The sequence below is a fragment of the Gastrolobium bilobum genome, unplaced genomic scaffold, assembly GCF_033153095.1.
Source record: "Gastrolobium bilobum isolate Gb01-03AN ecotype WA unplaced genomic scaffold, APGP_CSIRO_Gbil_v1 utg1221, whole genome shotgun sequence".
Taxonomy (NCBI): domain Eukaryota; kingdom Viridiplantae; phylum Streptophyta; class Magnoliopsida; order Fabales; family Fabaceae; genus Gastrolobium; species Gastrolobium bilobum.
The window spans coordinates 1,634,524-1,657,189 of NW_026897257.1; the positions used below are offsets into that span (position 1 = coordinate 1,634,524).

General features: G+C 33.2%; 3 protein-coding genes across 3 annotated transcripts; 1 reads left to right on the forward strand and 2 right to left on the reverse strand.

The window, feature by feature from the left end:
- Positions 1-1,490: 1,490 nt before the first annotated feature.
- LOC133305469 (translation machinery-associated protein 22-like) lies at positions 1,491-3,876 on the reverse strand. The gene is made up of 5 exons (XM_061505698.1): positions 3,802-3,876; positions 3,607-3,688; positions 3,431-3,498; positions 2,497-2,580; positions 1,491-1,547 (listed from the first exon to the last, which is right to left on the reverse strand). The coding sequence occupies exons 1-5, from the start codon at positions 3,874-3,876 to the stop codon at positions 1,491-1,493; spliced, it is 366 nt and encodes a 121-aa protein (XP_061361682.1).
- Positions 3,877-10,625: 6,749 nt separating this feature from the next.
- On the forward strand, positions 10,626-14,346 carry LOC133305525 (cytokinin dehydrogenase 3-like). The gene is made up of 5 exons (XM_061505772.1): positions 10,626-11,238; positions 12,752-12,879; positions 13,177-13,443; positions 13,684-13,952; positions 14,058-14,346. Exons 1-5 carry the CDS (start codon positions 10,626-10,628, stop codon positions 14,344-14,346), a joined length of 1,566 nt encoding a protein of 521 aa, XP_061361756.1.
- A 3,692-nt stretch (positions 14,347-18,038) lies between these two features.
- Positions 18,039-21,883, reverse strand: LOC133305508 (cytokinin dehydrogenase 3-like). Its single transcript, XM_061505747.1, has 5 exons — positions 21,247-21,883; positions 20,085-20,212; positions 19,135-19,410; positions 18,613-18,881; positions 18,039-18,449 (listed from the first exon to the last, which is right to left on the reverse strand). The coding sequence occupies exons 1-5, from the start codon at positions 21,881-21,883 to the stop codon at positions 18,137-18,139; spliced, it is 1,623 nt and encodes a 540-aa protein (XP_061361731.1). The 3' UTR covers positions 18,039-18,136.
- Positions 21,884-22,666: the final 783 nt, after the last annotated feature.

Sequence of the window (22,666 nt, forward strand, 5' to 3'; positions counted from 1 at the left end):
TAACTCTATAAGAAATATTTATTAAATATTAAAACTGATAAATTGATAAAAGAATTGGTCCCAATTGATAAAATATTTTTAAGTGCTTAACGCAGGTACGTTTAACTTGGATTTTACATGATCTAGAATAAAATTAAAAAAAAAGTTTAATGTTTATCACTTTTTTTTATATTCTATGTTTATCTCTAATATAGGAAATAAAAACACTAATATGTGTGCAGAACATAAATTTATCTTATATTTACAAGAAAAACATTAACCCCATTTAAAAATATGGGAATTGATGTGGTATTAAAAATAAAAACTGAATAAAATAAATGTAATTAGAAGAATCTTTTGTTTCTAATTTTAATAGCTGTAGTATTGGCTAGAGGTGGCAAAGTGGGCGGCCTGCCTGCCCTGCCCGCCATCAACCCGCCAAAAAATAAGTGAGCCTGTCCCGCTCCGCTTTTGGAAGTGAGCTGAAAAACTCAGCCTGCCCCGTCCCGTTTGGCAGGTTGGGCGAGATGGCCCGCCAGCCCGAGCCTATTTTACTCTGACCCGCCTCGACCCGCCATCAACTCGCCAAAAAATGAGCCTGCCCCGCCCTGCCCTGCTTTTAAGATGGGTTGAAAAACTCAGCCCGTCCCCCCCATTTGGCAGATTGGGCGGATTGGCCCGCCGAGCCGAGTCCGTTTTGCCAGCTCTAGTATTGGCCTATGAAGTACCGACACTTAAAAAATCTTGACGTATCGTGTCCGACACTTTTCGACACTCACCGACACTTTCTGACACTCCAATACGCGTCGTAAAGACTCAAAAAAGGTTCAAAGGTTACGTTGCGTTGCCTTTTGAGTTTCAATTATTATATTTGTTAAATTACGATTACGATTTTATTGAGTTTAATATAAATATTTGGGATATATTATGTTTCTTTGCAAAATTGATAGGTATTACAAGTTTAACTTTATTTTTTTGTTAAATTATTGAATACTAAATATAATATATACTACATAAATTAAAAATATTATATAATATCAAAACGTGTCCTAACATGTCAAAATTTAACATTTTTTAAAATTAATGTGTCGAAAAATCATGTCGTATCTCGTGTCCCGTGTCGATATCGGTGCAAGATAAATATTGACCGAGTCATCAATAGTGAAAATTTATTCCTCAAATAAAAGTGGTACACAGAGCATATGCAGAATTGCATATGCAAGTCAAAGTGTCAAGACACATTGTATATCTACAGTAAACCATTTCGTACATTGATTAGGATATAAATTTTTTGGGGGTTGGGGAATGGGGAGGATAAAAAAGGCTTAACAATATATTTTTAAAGGGTCATGCCGTATTAGTAATGAGATAAAATGGCAAGGGACCTGATTTGGCCAGAGATAGTGTTTAAACAGTTATCATTAAGCTCACCAGCCCTTTACCTCAAAAGTACAATAATATTGCTGGTCTAGCCATCAGGTCAAAACGTTATTTATGCCAAGGTTTCAAAGTCAAGCAGCTGGAACCTTTCTTCCATCCTCTATAAAGAAAATTGCAGTTTCTGGGATCTACAGGCGGAAAATAGTCTTTCAATCATTTAAAAGATCCAAATTCTTGGAGGAAAGGAAGTAACGAATTTAAAAAGGATGAGATATGTTATCCAAAAAATAAAATAAAAGGATGAGATATGAATGGCATAGATAAAGCGTAAAGATTGGTCACACAACCTAAAATAAGACAACTCACTGCTTTTTTTATTATTATTATTATTTTATGGGTTTAGTATTTGTCATTTTAAATGACACAACTTTGTGTTATTTTAATAAAACTACATCGTTTTGGAGTGTTTTGTTATTTTTTCTAATTTATAAAATTAAAAATAAAAAGAAAATGGAGGAGAGAAAATGTTAAAACTTACCAAAATGACATAATTTTGTGTCATTTAGAATGACAAATATTTTTTCCTTATTTTATAAGTCAAACATCCATATTTTCCAAAATTCTAGTATAACATTCACCAGTTAGCTAGAGGTGTCAAAATACGCCCGCCCATTGGGCCGGGTCATTTAGCTTTTCGGTCTGAATTTTTCACCGCTTGACAAAAACTGGACTGGAAAGCCCAAAAAATTATGACTAGTCCTCAACCGACCTGATGGCTGATGCGGATGGTGTGAGACCGAGCTCATTTTATTTGGAAGTATCATCTACAAATGATTAAGCAATTTAAGCACAGAGATGATATCACTAAAATGTGGGTAACACTCTCAAGCTGTTTTCATTGCTTCTTTTGATGAAAACTGAAAATACATCTTTGAATCATAGTATAGTCCACTTGGTCTTCTATAATTTCAATATTGTTAAATTGTTCTTCCTATTCTTCCATACGAAAAATTAAGCACTAAAAATTATTAAGATTAATTCAACAAATATCAACAAGACAAAACTATAACAATCTGAGCATTGCATGGTGAAAGGACTAGTTATAATATCAAACAACTGAAAATGAAAATGACTTACATCAGGCCATGTTTCTGTTAAGAACTCCACGATATTATAAGCTATATCCCCTTGAACATAAATTTGCTCTTTCTCAGTTGGTCCCTGTTGGAATTAATGAAAGAATTAATGTACAATGATGCATTGGTTATGAATAAGAAGTGGGTAAATAAAGAAAAAAGAAAAAAAGAAGATGAAGAGGTGTGTGGGTTTAACAAGTCCCACATTGGACAATTAGTAGGAAGTGAGAGAGCATAGAAGCTCCCACCTCACTCTCATAGTTTGACCCTTGGGTCACTACATATTTTATGTAGGGGAGGAGCTAGGTGGGCTTTGGTTCACCACACGCGCGTCGCGGTTCGGTTCATATGTGTGTAATAAATAGACAGACACCTTCAGAAATTGATCTAGTTTTCTATGCACTGAAACTCTGCCGGAATTTTTCTCCTTCCGGTTTTTGCATACTGCCTTTCATCCTCCGGTGTACTTTCCTCTGGCAATTGTTGTGTTCGTTTGGGCTGTTGATTGGTAGTGCCACCATTCTTCAGACGAAATCCGTTCTATCCTGGGAGACAAGTGTCCTTCAACCTTTGGCATCTGTGAGGGGGAAAATTGTCTTAAGGAGGCACGTTCTGTGGGCTCGGATTTTAAATTCCTCCACTGCATATATTCCTTCCTCTGATTTTATTCCTCTACTGCATATATTCCTTCCTCTGATTTTGTCTGCTTTATCACACTCTTCAAGTAAGTTTGTTTTAATTATTATAATTGCACAGTGATAATTCTGATCATCTACCTCCTCTGTTTATACACGGATTCAAATCTATTAGTGATGTAATATCACCCACTGTTTTCAATAAGAGTCCCCCGCTCCAAATCAAACCAAAATAGTATAAGACATTAGATACATCTGTTAAAAACTAATTATATGCCCACAACTTAAAAGGTAAAAAACCTTGACAATAGAAGCTCCTGTGGCGAACTTTTTCCCAAGTTTCTTTGAAGCTTCACTAAGCTTAATTCCTGAAATGCAGTACAAGAGACCCAGTTATTGTCAGTTTAATATCAACGGCACTAATGAAATAATAACCCAAAGACAATGAAATTTTTTATGATTTACGTATAGCTCACCAAAAAGGTCCAGGCCTTTCACAGTGGTGATACATTTTCGTTTGTTGCGTATGACCTTTTCAATTACAACTTCTTGCTTCTCCTGAAATAAAAAAGATGCCACTTCTGATTATATCAAAATATTGGGATTATCATATTGAGTATCAAATGATGAGTATGTATAATTTGAGAGCCTAGAAGAATTCCAAGACATGCCTTTTTCTTTATCTTCCCACCAGGAAGACGTTTGACCTCTTCTCGCTTAGGTGCTAAAACATCAAAAGATACCATGATGGAGACTTCAAATATTTTTGTACTAATCTAGTGGCAAGGAGTTAGCAACGTAACACTGGCACTGAAAAAACAATATTCAGTTTGTAATCAAATCACTACTAAACATCTATCACAATTAGAATTCATACGATGGCTAGAGTCTGATTCCATGACAACGGTGGACATTATCCAAAAAGGGTGTGAAGAGTATCAAAGTTATGCTAGGCTGGTTGTAAAGACTGGACTGTCAAAGTAAACCATATATACAGGGAAGCCAATGGAGTGGCTGATTGGTTAGCCTTCAACCATATGCCTGGAGTTTGGAGCATGCAGGTCTTCGAGTCTCCACATCAGGGATGTGTTTTATTGCTAGACAACGATAGGATGGGATCCTCGTATCCCAGAATGATTAGAATGTAATTTGTTTATTTTGCTTTCCTTTCTCTATCCAAAAAAAAAAAGAATTCATACGATGGATGACAGCCAAACAAACTATCCAAATTCATGATGACATTGACAGATCAGCTTTGAAATTTGTGGAATCTTGAACTTCATCAATGCCATAAAAGAAAAAACTACGTAGAAAAAAAAAAATGAACCGGTGATGTTTTGATGGGCTTTTTCTTAATAAAAAAAGTGCTTCTGGAATTTATGTGATGTTTGGATGGAAACTTTTTAAAAAAGCAAAATCTAATAAAAAGTTAAATTTCTTCTTTTCAGCTAAAAATTTTAACTTTTAAAAGAAGCAAAAGTCAAAAGCAATTTTACGCCTTCTTGTTTCAAATCCCTTGCCCTTCCTTCAAATACATCTTCGCCGTCATCCTCTAAGCAACCCCTAATCCACTCGTATCAGACTTCTCAATACTAACATCCACATTGTTTGGCGGAGACGGCGACCTCGACGGTACCCCATCCCCATCGTGAAGCCACTTTCCAGAAAAATAGCTTCAGGTTTGGCTATGAACAGTTCTTATTGGTTTGCTTGGTTCACGACTGAGGATTACAAAGGAAAGTAACGGTGCATTTGAATTTTACCAAGAAAGTTGTTTATGATATCTTCTATTGTGTACCTTTTATGCTATTGATTTTTGGTTTTAATTCAACAATCACATAATAACCCCTGCCGCCACTCATTGCTGCCGCCGGCCTGTTTCCCACTTCCTCTCTGAAAATATTCAACCTTGAAGAACCAAAGTTTATAGTTTCTGTTTCAGTTTCGCACAAATTTTTTGCCTAGTTGAAAGGAAGCTGAATCCAAGTGGTTTTATATTTAAAAAGTCCTTTATCATTTTAACATTCAAATGATATTTTTACTTAAAAATACTTGTTAATATTACCTTCAAAAGCAAAATAATTTTAACTTTTAAAAGAAGTTCTTTTAAAAGAAGTAAATCATAATTTTTATTTTTATTTTTCAAAAGTTGATCCAAACAGGCCAAGACTGCTTAGAATATACTCAAATCCATACAATATTCAAATAATAATCTTCCGATATAATTAGAAGAGATTAAACCCTGGCAAGCTATTATTGAATCATAAGGATGTGTTGTTATATCAATTGCAATTTATATCAATTGCAATTTGCAAGAATCACAATTAAAAACCCATACGACGTTATAATTTAGCTCTACAAATTGTTATTTGTTGCGTACATGACGGATCGGGTACGGTCTTCAAGCTCCATCTTTAGTGCCTTAAAACATTCTTAAATGTTCTCAAAGTTATGTGTTGAATTCAATAAAAACAAAACAATTTTAAAATATAATTTAATAAATTTTTAATCAAATTTTTAGTTGTTAAGAATAAACATACTTACAATACCGTAAAATTGCAACATAAAGAAAGAGGGGGTGGGTAGTTTGCTCATGTCACTACATGCTAAGGGGAGAAATATATTAGGTAAGAGAAATTGGGCTTCTTCCATTCTAAAAGTCAGTGTTATTAAACTCGGCCCGGACATCGAACCAGTCAGGGTACTGGGTCACTGGTCGGACCGGTGGGTCACCGGTCGAACCGGTTGACCCGGATATATATTATATATATATATACATATATATATATATATATATATATATATATATATATATATATATATATATATATATATATAAATATATATAATGAGCATTTAATAATGGACGGACCAGATTGTATTTTGGCTTAAGAAAGAACGATGCTGATCAATTCACTTGAATTAGGAGAATAGAAAACACAGATCCGTGTGATGCTTTTTGGTTGGCCAAAACTCTCTGCTTTTCATATGACTTTTTCTTCTCTCCTTTTTTTGTACTCTCTCTCTCAAATCCTACAACCAAGAGCGCTTTTCACTCAATGTTTCTATGGAAGGCTGAATCTGGAGTGTACCCATTTGGCAATCACTTGATCTACATGAGAAAACCTCAGAATTTTATGCATTTGGGGGATGAAACCCTTACAAGGAAAGCAATATGAGGCAAAGTTTGGAACTTTTTGTAAGGTCCTAATGTCCTATAATGGTGCTAAGGATATGAGCTCGCTAAGGAAACACTTTTTCTCCGTCGATTCTCATCTCCTCTTCTCCCACACTCTACAAATTCCACAACCCCAATGGTGCCGAAACGGTCCCAATTTGTGGATTGCTGACGACCATGACTGAAGACCCCTTCCCCCTAGGTGGCGAAGCTTCTAGTGAGCTTGTCTGTTTCCTTTCAGGGAGGCCTTTTCGCTGCCTTTTCTTTTTGGTCACCGGAACCCGGGAAAAAACCGGGTGGGTCGTGCGGGTCTTCACGGGCTGAATGCATGTCCGGTCTGAATGGTGACTCCAACCGGTCACCCCACCGGGTCACCGGAACCCGGGTCGACCCGGCAAGGTCGGTCCGAGTTTAATAACACTGCTAAAAGTTAATTTATTTTTTTTCAATGGCTTTTGAAATTTTTCTGCTATTTGGAGCCCCTGCCTTCTCAAAAATGTCCATAAAAGCTATTTTAAAAGTGTTTTTTTTATAAAAGCTAGATCTATTTAGATTTTTTTTAAAAAATGTTTTTTAAAAAAAATATTTTACTTTTCACTTCTACTTTTTTTAAAAGTTTAAAATTTTAATTTCCATAAAAATAGGTTTTTTAATTTTTTTTATGTCTTCTACTTTTTTTAAAAGCACGTCAATAAACTTTGTTTGAGAAATATTATTTTTTTTTTTAAAAAAATCAGCTTTTGGAGAAAAAAAATCCATCCAAACAGACCCTTGAATGTTAGTTTTTAAGAAAAGGATAAATGAGTGAATATATCATTTAGAGTATGTGGAGACTTGACCGTTCATCCGCTATTGCCCATTTTGATGAAGTTAATTTATTTGAGACTTACATTTTGCTATCTTTATTTTATAAACATTGTCGATTGTGAACTGATTTTGAGACTTATTTTGGATGTGAAGATTTAGATGAGTTTAGATTGAATCTAAAATTCTAAATATTTATTTTGGTATGTTTGTCTTGAAAATTGAAAGGCATATGTTGGATATATTAATTATATAGTCCAATAATATGTTCACTTACATGCTCAATAGGTGAAAACATATTTATTTGGATTTATATGAGCTAGAACCCAATAACTTACATTATCTCTAGTTAAGCATTCTAAAATTTGATGTTTCTTAGTGTAATACTTCAAACACTTCCTGTGAATCTTTCTCTCTCAAATTCATTATCTCCAACATGACTACCATATTCGACACTTCCTTTTTTGTTTTTGTTTTCGTCTATCAAAATTTAATTTACACAAAGAAAGGAGTATTCTTTTCCTCAGAAATTCTATTCCACATGGTCCAAGAATATTTAACTATACATCAAGTTTCAAATTAAATTCCTTTTAAACATTCTACTTTTTTTTAGTCCAGTGGAGATTTAATGAGCGCTAAATCGGTTGGATCATTTCACTTGAAACATTTTGAGCAATAGTGTACAGGTCAGCAAAGGCCTACGTAAATGGTTTGGCAACTGTATGTACACTTTCTAGAGTGATGGTCCCAGTCCGAAGATTAGTTCATCTATGAGAAATTCCCTCTTGTTTGTCTACACATGAGACAGCAGATAACCACAAATACTGGTCAAACTTTTTAATATATCAAATCTTTCTTAATTGGTTGTGTCATATATCTCGACATATCAGCGGTTGTTGGCAACAGCTACAAATGATCAAAGATTTTAAATTAAGTTTAGTATGTATCTAAATCATGCCTCAATAAACACATGGTTATAGCTCTTCGTATACTTACGAGGCTCCTTGTTGGTAGGATCACCAAAAAAGCAAGCTAGACTTGTAACGAGTGATAGTTACGGGAATATAATACAAACAAAATGAACGTAAACTACGTTGGATGAATAGGATAAATCATTTTGTCAATTTTTTTTTTCTCTCTTTTTTGTTTTGTTTTCTGTTTGTGTGTATTGTGCGATTGTGAATTTCCAACATAAGTGTAACACCAAAAATCACTATCTGGTTTCCCAGTAGGCTTTGTTGTTTCTCACGGGAAACTCCTCTTTCTTTACAAGGTTAGAAGACACTATCCGCACTTGCCGAGGAGCTATGCAGTTCAATACAAGATACTTTTATCATATATATATATATATATATATAGAAAAATGTGTATCATCTTAAACGATAAAGATATAAAGTTGTGTCATTTTAAGTGAGAGAAAGAAATAAATCATGGGAGAGAGTGCAGGAAAAAAGTTTTAAAGATGTGGGTCTCACCTCTTTGTGAGAGTGAATGAATGTAATGACACAACTTCTTCCTATATATATATATATATATATATATATATATATATATATATATTGGGTAGATTTATCATATATTGGTTTTGTTCGTTACGTTACGTATCACACGCTAAATTAGAGTTGAGAAAAATTAGGAAGTGAAGCACAATATTTAACGTGAATATATATAAAATTATATAGAAAAAATATATTATACCATCCCTTGAAAATTGAATGATAAACTAATGGAGACATGTATCTATAGTCAAGAAACCCCTCAATTTTCATCCCCTCCTTCAATCATGAATCATGCCAACTATATATATATATATATATATATATATATATATATATATATATATATTCTTTTAATGTTTAAAATTATCAACCTTTATATATATATATATATATATATATATATTTTGGATTCGCTTTTTCTACTGTTACTGCAGATAAGTTATCTGCAGTAAGCCCAATACGACGTCGTTTTGAGGCGAAAATCATGGTGTTTTTATAATTTTAATTTATTTCAGGGTTATAATAATATTTATATTTATAATTTTTTAAAATTTCAATACCAAAATGACGTCGTTTTGAGAATAAATGCAGATAATTTATCTCTGCAGAAACATTTTTCCCATATATTTTTCTTTTAACAACTTTCACTTTATTATTTCCCTTAAAATAAAAAATGACTTTACTTTTTTGACTTTACATTTTTCTTTATTTTTTGAAAAAATCACAGGTATCCTTCATGGGAAGCAATACTGTTCGAACCGGGAATATCCACATTATGGTAGGACTACTTGAATCTAAGAACTTACTTAAGCGGAATTAAGCATATACAACTTAAATCAACCCTTTCATCATGTGCAAAATCATTTATTAATTCTATTCTTCAAACACATCTCAACTATACTTAAATATATCACATTTACCGCATATATACGTGATGAAGTGTAAAGCCGTCTAATTAGACTGGACTTGGTTGTATAAAATCTTCCTGAATGTAAGGCTTCACGTTGCAGGACAAAGAAAAAGAAGCAAAACATATAAATGACTACTTAAACTACAAAATAAGCAACATTTAGTTAAGAAAGATTAATATAAAACTATATTTTATATATACATTTTTTTTTAAAAAAAAAAGTCAAGGAACCACGTATATACGTACAAAGTGTTCATGGAGGGACACTCACAACATTGGTGGATATCTAATAAATTTCACATAAATGCTAATATAATTGAGCATGTTTGTATTTCACATATAAACATCGTTCTATACACGAAATTTTCTGACCAAATATATTCATAATAATTGTGTGTCAGAAATGTTTTCCGTTGAGAAACTAATTTGTATATAGAAACCTCCTCGCGTATCATATAGATACACACTGTGTCAAATGATTAGCAAATCAACTATTGAGTTTGACAAATTGTCACAAATAACACCATATGTTTTACAATTCTCGTCCAACGTGAAAATTGAAATCTTTCTACAAATTATTTGATTTCTGTGCTGACGTACATAATTTTTTTTCTAACACATGGGTCTCATATGTCTTTTGTCTCTACAACATAAGATTTCAATTCTTATGTAACTTTGAGAATTATAAAACCCTACATTAAATTAATATGAAGTCTTCCCATTACAAAAGAAAAAATAATGTACACTCTTCAACGTAACATTTGACTTGAATTTTTAAACTCCGTCGTCCAAGGACTAATTAATGTTATGATCGGCGAGAATGATAATTAAGGCAACTAAACAAGTAAAAGAAAAAAATTTCTTCCCAAAGCGTACAAATGAAAAATGAAATTTACAGATCCAAGATTACAACTTACAAGGCGTACAAATCAAAGCACCATATACAATAGTAGACTAAGACGTCATTACACACGCCTAAAAAAAAAACTCTGCCTCTTCCTCATGTTTGCTATATATATGTAACTAGCCATTGAGAGTTGAGACATAAACTAGAAAACTCTCATAACCTATTCAAAGCAATAGCATTACAAAATTAAATCCGAAATGGCAAGGTATTTCATAGTACCAAAAGTTTTGGTTATGCTATGTCTAACCAGCATCGTTGTCACACAAGCACAATCACAGCCATGGTCAGCACTACAAGCACCCAAAGAACTAATCCAGAATCTTAGTCGTGACCCTTTGACCCTTTCACTAGCCTCAACCGATTTCGGCCACATAATTCACGTAAACCCGGTGGCAGTTTTTGAACCATCGTCCATTAGTGACATCTCGAATTTGATAAAATTCTCAAATTGTCTTCCCATCCCTTTCACTATAGCTGCCAGAGGGCAAGGCCACTCGGTTCATGGACAAGCCATGGCACATGATGGGGTTGTGGTGAATATGACTGAGTTAAACGGTTTTAGAAATGGGACTGGGATTATAGTGTCTGATGAGAAGACTCCATTATTTGGTTATTATGCTGATGTGGGTGGTGAGCAGATTTGGATTGATGTGTTGAATGCAACCCTTCAACGTGGACTTACACCCCTCTCTTGGACTGATTATTTGTTTTTATCTGTTGGTGGAACTCTCTCCAATGCTGGGATCAGTGGCCAAGGCTTCCGGTTTGGTCCTCAAATCTCCAATGTTCATGAATTGGATGTTGTTACGGGTATGTATTATTCATTTCCTTAATAACTTTTCCAGATGAAATCCTTTAAATTTTTATATTAAGTTCCATGATTATTGAAGTTCTTTATGACTTACACCCCTTTAGCAATTTAGGTCAAAATTTTTCGAGAGTCAAGATATAGAGATAGAGAGAAAGAGAGAATTTTGAGAGTCAAGATATAGAGATAGAGAGAAAGAGAGAATTTTGATAGATATGATGTAACAATTTGATTAAGCTAACTTGATAAGTCACATCATATCTTTATTGAAGATTTTAAATTTGTCTCTTTATGAAGTGAAAATTGACCATGTCATTAAAAATTGATTTAGGGTTATGTACCTGCTTAATTATAAGATTTAGTATTTCTTCGTCACTTGCTAGGTTTAAAATCTAATGATGTCTACTAGCTAGTTCAGGTTTATCTCTTGATTTACAACGTAATGTTTATCGCTATAGTGGATTAAAATATTTGTACTGTAATATATTTTATCTAACAGAAAAGAATAAATTTAGTCCCGTTTGTTTTCTAGGTAGTCTTTTGCTAAGAATTTTAGCATTAAAAAATAAGAGTTTAGACTAGTATTGATTCTTTATTTTGGTGATGTACTTTGTTTATGGTCGGTCCTTTAAAAATCTTAAAAAAATCGAATCTACGCAAAGACAAGAAAACTATATTATTAGAATGAATGTAATTGTCACGTGACATCATCGTATATTTGCCAAGATTCCATAATGAATGATTAAATCAATAGAGTGCGACATGAAATACTACACCTGTTTATTATCCTGTTCGACCGGCTTGGATTGGATACGCTAATAATTTATGTCGTTAAGTCAGCCAACAAATATTCAGCACGCATTCATGCTTTTTTTTTTTTTTTTATAGTATCTTAATATATTCTCCATTTTAATGAAAATTATCTCTTCAAAATTAACAATTGAAGTTTATTTTATAAAAAACATAGAAGTCAAGATGTTTTTAGGTCTAAGGAGTGATATACTCCTGCATTCTATTTTTGCCATTTGATATAGTCTAGCTGGTTTGCTGAGTATGCTATTTATTTATTAAATGTATTACATATTTAATGGCTGTGGTAAGACAATTGAGAAAAGATTTTGAAGTGGTCAAAAGATAATAAAGATTGGTATAACTAAAAAATTAATTGAATGTAATTAAAGTTTAAGCGAGTTTGGTGCGCATTTAACCTTGATGTTAGAGTAAATACAAATATGAATACGAAGTGGATATTTAGATGCGTAATAATAATAATAATAACAATAATTAAAAACAGAAGTATCAAATATCAAATAAGAGGGGTTTAAAGTCTTAATCCTGAACCCACCCCGAATCGGATTAGTTGCGAAGCGATGAACCGATTGGAATATTTCCAAAAAATATCAAATAAGATGTTAGGCACGGTTTTGATATTTTTAATCTTTGAACATACATCTCTTTCTATACACATTTTCTTTGGGCATACTGTACATACATTTTTATACATGGCTTCCACAGGGAAAGGAGACCTAGTTACTTGTTCTGCGGAGAAGAACTCAGAGTTATTTTACGCCGTTCTAGGAGGTTTAGGTCAATTTGGGATTATAACCAGAGCAAGAATAGCTCTAGGACCTGCACCCACGAGGGCAAGTATCATCTTATCTTATTTTATTTATTTATTTATTTATTTTTCAACACATGCAGGTCTAGCTTGTTCAATTTTCAAAACTACCAATAATTAATCAGTTGAAAAAGGAAAAAACAATTCCATATGCATACATCTTTGTCGTTAGTAAGTCACAATCAAAATTAGTTGCTTGCCAGTAATTCATATTAATTTATTACATGTCAAACTTAGAAAAATGTTTACAAATGATAATCATTCTTCATTATTTCCATTAATTAACTAATATAAAAAAAATGGTTTGCTTAATTGCTTGCAGGTGAAGTGGCTCCGTTTGCTTTACAACGACTTCTCTGCATTTTCTGGAGACCAAGAACATTTAATCTCATTTAATGGAAGAAACGAAACTAATGCAGCTGATTATGTAGAAGGTGAGCTCCTGCTAAATCAGCCACCACTGGACCTTTCGTTTTATCCACCACTTGATCAACCTCGCATAACTTCCCTGGTAACCCAAAATAGCATCATCTACATCCTAGAGCTTGTCAAATATTACGACAATAATTCTCAAGAGCATGTGGACGAGGTAATTAACTTTAGTTATGTTCTTTTCAATTCTTAATTAGGATATATATCCGATTTTTTTTTATGATTAATGTCACATAAATATGATATAAATTAAATATAAGATCGATAATGTACCTTTACATAATAGCCTAAGCTTTTGAGAGAATTATTTCTTTATGTGATACCTGAGCCACTCAACCCAAAAGTTTATTTATCTATGAAAAGATCTAACGTAGTTATGTTGTTGTTTCTTGAATAGGAAGTTGAACTTTTGGTCAAGGGGTTAAAGTTTGTTCCTACGTTTATGTTCGAAAAAGATGTGTCGTACGAAGAGTTTCTGAACAGAGTTCACGCTCAAGAACTTGTACTTAGATCACAAGGACTTTGGGATGTCCCTCATCCTTGGTTAAACCTCTTTGTTCCAGGATCTCGAATCTCGGATTTCGATGAAGGTGTGTTCAAGGGAATTATTCTTGAGCAAAATATTACTGCAGGACTTGTGATAATCTACCCCACGAACCGAACAAAGTAAGTTTTATGAGTTTGGTTAATGAAAGTAAGAATATAAATATAATTACAATCGTACGTATCGTAACAAGAAGTACATTTTTAAAATGCATTAACTACTCACAGGTGGGATGATAAGATGTCAGCAGTTACACCTGATGAAGATGTTTTCTACATAGTGTCTCTCCTGCATTCAACTGGGTTTGACAAGGTGGAAGCATTTCAGGCTCAAAACCAACAGATATTACAGTTCTGTGCGGATGCTGATATTGGGATCAAAGAATATCTTCCCCAAAACAAAACTCATGAAGAATGGGTGGAACAGTTTGGCCCCAAATGGGAAGTTTTCAAAGAAAGAAAAGGTCATTTTGATCCGAAAAGAATATTGTCTCCAGGACAAGGGATTTTCAATTAAATAAAGAATAGAGTATGACAAAAAATATGGTTATCACTTTAGTCTTTTACAAAAAAGATTAGTCGCATGGATTTTATGAAATTCAAAGTGGACCCATTTTAGTCTTTTTGAGAGACTAACGTGAGTCTTTTTTGAATTTGTAAGGAACCATGATTTCAACTAAATGGGTCCACTTTGAATTTTTAAGGACTTCCAGACTAATTATTTTTTGTAAGAGACTGAAGTAGGAACCATATTTTTTGGTAGGGAACAAAATATGCTTTGCTCTAAAAAATAAGCTCGGTTTCAATTAAATAAAGAATATTGTCTCCTGGACAAGGGATTTTCAATTAAATAAAAAATAAGCTCGGTTTCATTTTCCTGTCTTTTATTTGTAATCTTTTTTATAGTCATTTGTTCTACAGTAATTAACTAAGATGTTTCCCGTTATGTATTTAATTTTGTCATAAATATTTGAACGTCTGTAACCCAATTTATTTAACTAGTTCTAAACTTTATGTACTAAAAAAGTAATTTACATATAATGCATATATTCCTATACTTTTCAATTTTGATGAATGTTATTAAAATCAAACTGGGTTTGTCCGTCTGATCAGTTCAATTGGGAATTGGATGATTATTGGTCCAGTCCAGTCATTAGATTGAATATGCAAGTGAATCGGTATAAAATTGATGAACCGCTTATAAATCAAGGTTCAATTGCGTAGAACAGCTTTTGAATTTTTTTATAAATAATTTGTAGGTCGAATTGCCTGTATAGCTTATCACAACCTACAACCACTTGTTTGTCAAAAAAATTCTCTGATAATATTTATTATATATTTTTATATAAATTTAGTTCCACTAGCTAGTTTAATTAATAACTTACCGATTGAAGCAGTGACTTAATTATTGATGCACGCAATACTCTAAATGAGTTGCTAATCGGTTCAACATTAATTTTGATATCAAAATTGATTTGGCTTGTTGAGATAATTCTTCTTAAATTTACAATGGAACTGAAAATTCAATAGAAATTATAATTTTGTATAACCCTGCACATAAACACAAACACAAACACATATATAGGGCACATCAATTTACAATCGGATAAAAATAATAAATTTTACACACAATCTTAATTACACACGCATACACACCCAGATATATTCCAATGTAAATTGAATCATTTGGCCACTAGAATACTCTCACCACAATTTGATAGTTTTTGGCTGTCACACAAGTCTTTTAAAATGCTTTGGTTTAGTATATCTCTTAACAGATCTCATCACACAAATAAATTTTCGATTTTGAAGCGCGCGTATAACGCATAGATTCATTTTTTTTGTTGGATTTCGAAGCGCGCATATAACACAAAGATTCACATATTTTTTTTGTTACCTTATGCTTAAATTTAATTTTTTATTTGATGAATGAGTGCAATAAGAATTATATTCTAGACCACTTGATTATATGTTTTGATATCATGTCACGCAACCTACTCTCTCAAAAAATTAAACCATTGGCTGAAGCCACATGAATTAGTTTATAATATCTCGTACCATAGACTAAGAAGACGCATTAAAACTTATGTTATAAATAAGGTAAGTTCTTTTTCTTCCCTTGAATTAGATTTGGAGGTTAGGTAGAAAAGAGAAAGGGGACAAAATGATTTTTAGCAATGAGACATATCTTGCCATATTTTGGAAAAGAAGAATAGAATTAGGGTTAATTATGATTCCATGCTACATTATTCAATTCATTCCTTTTTTCTATCTATTGTCAACATTAGTATAATTCACAGTGTGTGAATGTTGGGATCATGTCTTGGATTTTCCACAACAATCAGACATATCGATCCGTAAAGCATATCTACAATGTAGACACGAAAAAAAAAGTATTGTATTACAAAAAAAGAAAAAAAGAAAAAAAAAGTATTAATGGGGGCTGCTAACTTTATCTGTCTCCTGATTGCCTGCAAGCTGGAATTAAGAGTTGCAACAAAATTATGCACTCCTTTAAATAGGCTGTCTCTGATCCCAGTGGAGGCCGCAAAGTACATTACCTCTAGTTAATTAATCAACTTGTTTTATTCATTAATTTCTCGTGTTCACATATCTAATGGGGCAAAAGGCAGTCATGTGATTGGAGCCGATCGACATGCTCTATTATCAAATCTTCTGAGTTAATTATCAATATAGTATAACAAAAAAGTAACATACTACTCTTCTATCGTTTTAATATATAATGACAAGAATGACAGCTAAATGCGGTTTACTTTATTTCAATGATCATTTTGATTTGTAGATGAACTCATTACTTTATACTTTGCATGTGACAACAAAAGCACTCGTGTGTGTGTGTGTGTGTATAAGTACTATATAAAGCTACCTAATTGATAGTTGATATGATTGAGCAAAAAATGGATTTTATGTCTTGTTATTCTTACATAAATCTAACATACCAACTTCCTATGAAAATCGCCCCTTTGAATGGGGTTATTACACCTTCATATAGAACTTTTTCTATTTTTAAACCAACTCCTAAGCTGTTTTTTGACTTATTCAATAATTTTTATCTTCGCTGGAAAGATGAAAAATGTCTTCAGAATTTGAAACTTCAATTTAAAGTATTCATTAGTGCTTTAATTTGCCGTAGTGAAACTTTAAGTCCCCACAAAAAAGTGAGAGAGATAGGTTCTCTATTCAGACGTAACCTAATTAATATCTAGACTCATTTATTTAACTATTATGAAGTCTCAAAAGGGACTACAATACCTTGTGTTTTAATGGAAGTGGATTCTATTATGTGGAAAAATGATCATGTTATTTGATCACAATCACTTATTGATGATGAGATAAGAGAGAAAAAAATGTATAATTTTTAAATAAGTAATCGTGATCAAATAACATAATCACATAACCATTTTTCCACGTAAGAAAATACACTCCCTATTTTAATAGTTTAGCCTCTTTGTCGAGTAACGTGGTTTCTAGTATTCTCTGAGCAGCACGAGTTTTCTTCTCTGCATATATTACAAAGAAAAATCTTGCAGTTAAGATTATAGTATTTGATGGCATTTGAGGCTATCATTATCTATCTAGCAACCTACGAATAATTGATTATGGCGTACAGCTGGGGGCACAATTATTATCTTTGTTAACCTATACCTAAATTGATAGGTTTGCCCCTAAATGAAAGGAAAGCAAAACAAAATTATTAAATAAAGAATGGAGGACTATCTTTCCAAATAAAAAAATGGAGGACTAGAACTCCTTAAAAATCCTCATTATAATCGTTTTCTCTACACAAGGTTCGAAGACTACTGATCTGTGAGACAAACAATGTGAGGGACACAGAGAGACATGTGCTCCTTGTACATACGATTTTGTGAACCACACAAACTTAAAATGTTAAACGAAGGCAACATAACTCGTTTTATATTATATTAAATTTAAAGCACGGACAATACACAAGTTTACATATTTTTAAATTTCCTCAAGATATCCTTCTGTTCACAAGATATCCTTCTGTCCACAGTCAAAGACTAATTTTTTTAAGGCGTAGAGACCACCAAAATGAATTTCCTCAAACATATTTATATTAACAAACTTTATAATATTTAATTACTTATTAATAAAACAGGAATATAAGTAGTGCAGCCACTATAACCCTACCATGCATTCTCTGACAAAAAAACACAAAAGCTATCATCCGAGTCTGGGTCATAGTATTTACGCCTGGGCCCAGCTAGCCAGCTAATTGAGGTAGTCCCACCATAAACATTCTTATTTTTCATTGGGTAAAATGTTTAATTAAAACTATGGTTATAATTGTTGTGAAAGATTTTTTGTCCTGGTGATAGAATCATTCTTGGATCAAACTGATGTTTTCTTTCTAGGAAACTCCTCCATTTATTGCCGAAATGATTTGCCCAATCTTCCTGTGTGCTGTGGTTGGGAAGATATTGCTTAACCTTAATGCCAGCATCACTACAAAACTCCAAAATTTCTCTGTTTTGAGCATCATATGCCTTCCAATTTTCAAAACCACTGGAGTGCAAAAATCCAACTGCGTAGAAGACATCCTCATCTGGTATAGATGCTGACATCTTATCGTCCCACCTGGAATTAAATTTCATATAATTATTGATTATATATTCTTTTCTGAATTTTAATTATTGAAGAAAAATAAAAAAGTTGTATTGGAATGGTTAAAAAAAAAAAAAAAAAAACATACTGTATACATATAATTAATGACAGAGAGTGTGACCCGTTCAGGGCTTACTTGCTTCTATTCATGGGGTAAACCAAGACAGGTCCACTGGTGATGTTCCTTTTAAGAATAATATCCTTGAATACGCCTAAATCAAAATCAAAGATTTGAGATTTTGGTATAAACAAATTAAGCCATGGGTGAGGAACATCCCACAGTCCTTGTGAGTCAAGCTTCAACTCTTCACTTCGGACTCTATTCAAGAATTCAACATATGAGACATTTTTCTCATAATAAAATCCAGGGATATAGTCTAGTCCTTGGAGCAAAACTTGAATATCCTATACACACAAAGAAAAATAAAAAAAACATTATTGCCATTATTAGTTACAATTTGTAAATACTATCTTTTATCTTTTGCTATAGCTAGCAAAGATTCAAAATCTAGCTAGGGTTATTAAAGTGTAATCCAAAAAAAAAAAAAAAAACCCCACATCATCTAGCTAATTGCTCTTGTCTAGAGATGGGATAGTTGAGGTTTTTTACTTAAAAAAAAGTATATATTATCTTAGAATAGATATGACTAGAGGGTACCTTGTCGACCTTTTTTTCGGATTGGTCATCATAATATTTAGCAACTTCAAGGCAGTAGAGGATGCTATGTTTAGTTATTAAAGAAGCTATTCTGGGATGGTCAGATAGAGCGAAGAAAGAGGATCTCCAATTATTTATGGGGCCTTGGTGCTTTAGCAGCATCCCCTCCAAAAAATCCAATGCTGTTTTTTGTTTCCTTCCATTGATTGAGATTAATCGTTCCTGGTCTTTGGTAAAAGCAGAAAAGTCACTATAAAGCAGTCTGACCCACTTAACCTGCATGCCAACAAAATGTATCATTACTAATGTCTTATACTAGTTAACTTACTAATGAAATGGAATATAATGCATGCGTTCTCCATATGCAACGAGTCCCATCAAAATTGGAAGGATAAAGATAACATGGCACTATAATACTTCGTGCTGAATCCCTTGTATGTCTAAACTTCAAATCTTCTCATGCTACACGTGTTAGAAGTCTCACAAGTATGTAAGAATATATATATTTGCATAATGCATGTAAATAGAGTTGATTCTTGAGTTAGATAGAACAGAAAGATTCTGAGTCATTGACGAGAAAGTATATGATCATTAATAATATGTATGAGCCCTTCTATTGGCTGCGTTTTTTTCAAACTAGTATTATGCTTTCAATTTCGAAATTCCACATTCAGTGGTTCAAACTCTTACGTACGTATAACTCATCATATTCTTATTTGTGAATTTGTCTTTAATGGATGACTAGTGCACCGACACACTGTGAAATATATGATACGTGGGTGCTATAACTGTAAATAAAATTGATAACACAGTGGATTTTTGACAAGGACATTTAGCTTCTCTCATAAAACGTGATGGTTGAATAATGACTACTCGATTTGGCGTCACTATGAATTGTTGGAGAGAAAAGGAGACGAGACAAACTCCTAGTCAATTCTCTGTTAACATACCCTTTTGGGTGCTGGCTCAAGCGCAATTCTTGCCCTTGCTATAATCCCAAATTGTCCTAAACCTCCAAGAACGGCGTGAAATAACTCCAAATTCTTCCGTGAAGAGCAGGTAACGAAATCTCCTTTTCCTGAACCGAACCAATTATATTAGATGAAAAAAAAAACTATTTATTAATTAAATAACTTAGATTACTGCATGCATCAATAACAGTAATTAAAATTTTCCATCTTCCTAGCTATTTCAGTTTTTTTTACATAGAAGAATTGACCAAATATGTAAGACTTGGACCAACTTACAAGTCAACCAAGAATAATTGGTTCCAAAGTGTGGAAACATTTGCATTATTCATCCATAGGTATATAAAATAAAACATGTAACAAGAACTTTAGAAGGAGAAGATAACTTCATCTTCTATACTCATATTAACAACAACTAATTAAGTTAAGGGAAAAAGAAGTATGTTTTGAATGACACAAGCTTATGTCATTTTAAGTGTTTTACACAAAATACGATTGTGTAAAACTGAAATTTTTTTTTTTTCTCTCCCCAGTTACATTGCTGACGTGTAAAGTGAAAAAAAAAGTAACTTTTCAGAATTACACAGAGTACGACTGGTCGTACTCTGTGTAAATCACTAAAAGGACACAACTTGTGTCCTTTTTAATAACACACACTAAACCCTTAACTTAATTAAATTAATTAAACATATAAAAGATAACTCAGTAACAATCCATCTGATGATTTCAATATTAATAATTTAAGATATTAAATTTATATTTTGGTCCTTAATTTAGTAATTTTAAAATTCCATTTTTTGCATTCAAAACATCATGAACTCAGGATTTATCACCCATCCACTCCCATATAAATAGAGAAAATATATAGTTACCTCCTGTGATTTGGCTTGGCCTGTGGCAGAAACATTAATCTCATTTTAAAATCATGAAAATATTAAGCACAACATTCTTGACACACTGTGTCATGTCATGAAAGAGAAAACAAAAACTCCTTTTTGTACATAAGTACCGGTGGATTGCTGTTTAAGAAAATTTTGTATCCTTCTCTTTCAACATGAACACGTTCTAGCTCAAAGAAAAACGAGATAAAAAAAAAAAAAAAAAAACTTATGTGAAACAGAGAGAGAGAGAGAAAACATCATACCAGTGACCACATCCATTTCATGAACGTTGCTGATTTGAGGTCCATAGCGAAATGCCTGACCACTAACCCCAGCGTTGGAAAGCGTCCCTCCCACCGTCAAGTACAGATAATCAGTCCAAGAAACCGGTGCAAGTCCATGTTCAAGCGTGGCATATAGCACATCAATCCAGAGTTGCTCACCTCCAACATCAGCATAATAATTACCATTCAGAGGGTCCTCAGAGACATTAATTGCAATCCCATGTCTTTGTTTTCTGAAGCTTGCCATGTCAACCACAACCCCATCACGTGCCATGGCCTGTCCTCGAGTGGAGTGACCTTGTCCCCTCGCAGCTATATTGAAAGGGACAGAGCTATTGTATGAGCATTTTATCAAGCTCGCTATATCGTGTATAGAAGATGGATGAAACACTGCTGCAGGGAATTCCCGCACCATATTTCCATAGTCACTGGAAGCCAATTGAATAGTTTCAGGATCGTTATAGAGCTTGTGGGATATATCACCAACAGTGATGACAAGCTCTGGTGGCAGCAGAGTTTTTTTCCATTGCTCGGTTTCACACACAGTGGATATCAAACGGGTTATGGTTATTAGTACTAGTATGAAGTGAGTAGAAAACGGGTGATTTTCAGCCATTTTGAAGAGAGATAAAGAGAGTTGGAAATAGCTAGTTATATATGTTGAAGTTGAAGAGAGTAAGAGGAAAACTTTAGTGTTATGGCTTGGTGGTGGGTGAAGGGTGTTGGAGGGAGCCAGGGGCTATAAATAGAAATGAAGGAGCTTGCATGAGAAAGAGAGAGGGTTGGAATTGGAAATATTGGGATGCAAAAAGCGGGTGGGTAATCTTGTCTTTTGGGGAAAAGGGATAAACGACATCGTACATTGGGCAAAGATATAGGGTGGCTAAACGCCAAATTCAAAGATACGATGGAACCGAATGATAGATTATATTTCTTTTTTCCCCTTCCAATACGCCATGAAGTTTCATGTGAAGGAACTATTAAAAAGACATTAAGTAATATTTTGTGTACGTGTTTCTTGTGATTGTGTATGCACCATCATGATCACGAAGATTCCCAGCAATTGATCTGAACATTTGAACCCACAGATTTCTACCATTAATGTTGTGGGCCTTTGCATGGACCAAAATGGGATTGAACTCTGGCCGTTGATTGTTATCATCTCAGGGTCAACAATATTGGTCAAGTTTTGTCAAGTAAAATACATAACCCCCCAGTCATTTTTTATTACCACTTCCACTTGGTATTGGTATTTCCTATTTTAAGGATGAAGGAGAGTCAAAATTAGATAATTATCAAAAGGATCTCTAAAGATTTGGTTTTGGGATCAGAGGACTTCTCATTCATCAAACTAGATTGCACTCAACTTTTTTCTTGTTCATGTAAGGGTAAATATCAA

Coding starts and splice junctions, on each gene's coding strand:
- LOC133305469 (XM_061505698.1), bottom strand. CDS start 3,876: ATGGTATCTTTTGATGTTTTAGCACCTAAGCGAGAAGAGGTCAAACGT. Junction 3,689..3,801: donor GTGGGAAGATAAAGAAAAAG/GCATGTCTTGGA, acceptor TTTTTATTTCAG/GAGAAGCAAGAAGTTGTAAT. Junction 1,548..2,496: donor TAACAGAAACATGGCCTGAT/GTAAGTCATTTT, acceptor TTCCGCCTGTAG/ATCCCAGAAACTGCAATTTT.
- LOC133305508 (XM_061505747.1), bottom strand. CDS start 21,883: ATGGCTGAAAATCACCCGTTTTCTACTCACTTCATACTAGTACTAATA. Junction 19,411..20,084: donor TTGAGCCAGCACCCAAAAGG/GTATGTTAACAG, acceptor GTTGGCATGCAG/GTTAAGTGGGTCAGACTGCT. Junction 18,450..18,612: donor TACCCCATGAATAGAAGCAA/GTAAGCCCTGAA, acceptor ATTTAATTCCAG/GTGGGACGATAAGATGTCAG.
- LOC133305525 (XM_061505772.1), top strand. CDS start 10,626: ATGGCAAGGTATTTCATAGTACCAAAAGTTTTGGTTATGCTATGTCTA. Junction 11,239..12,751: donor TGAATTGGATGTTGTTACGG/GTATGTATTATT, acceptor TGGCTTCCACAG/GGAAAGGAGACCTAGTTACT. Junction 13,444..13,683: donor CTCAAGAGCATGTGGACGAG/GTAATTAACTTT, acceptor TTTCTTGAATAG/GAAGTTGAACTTTTGGTCAA.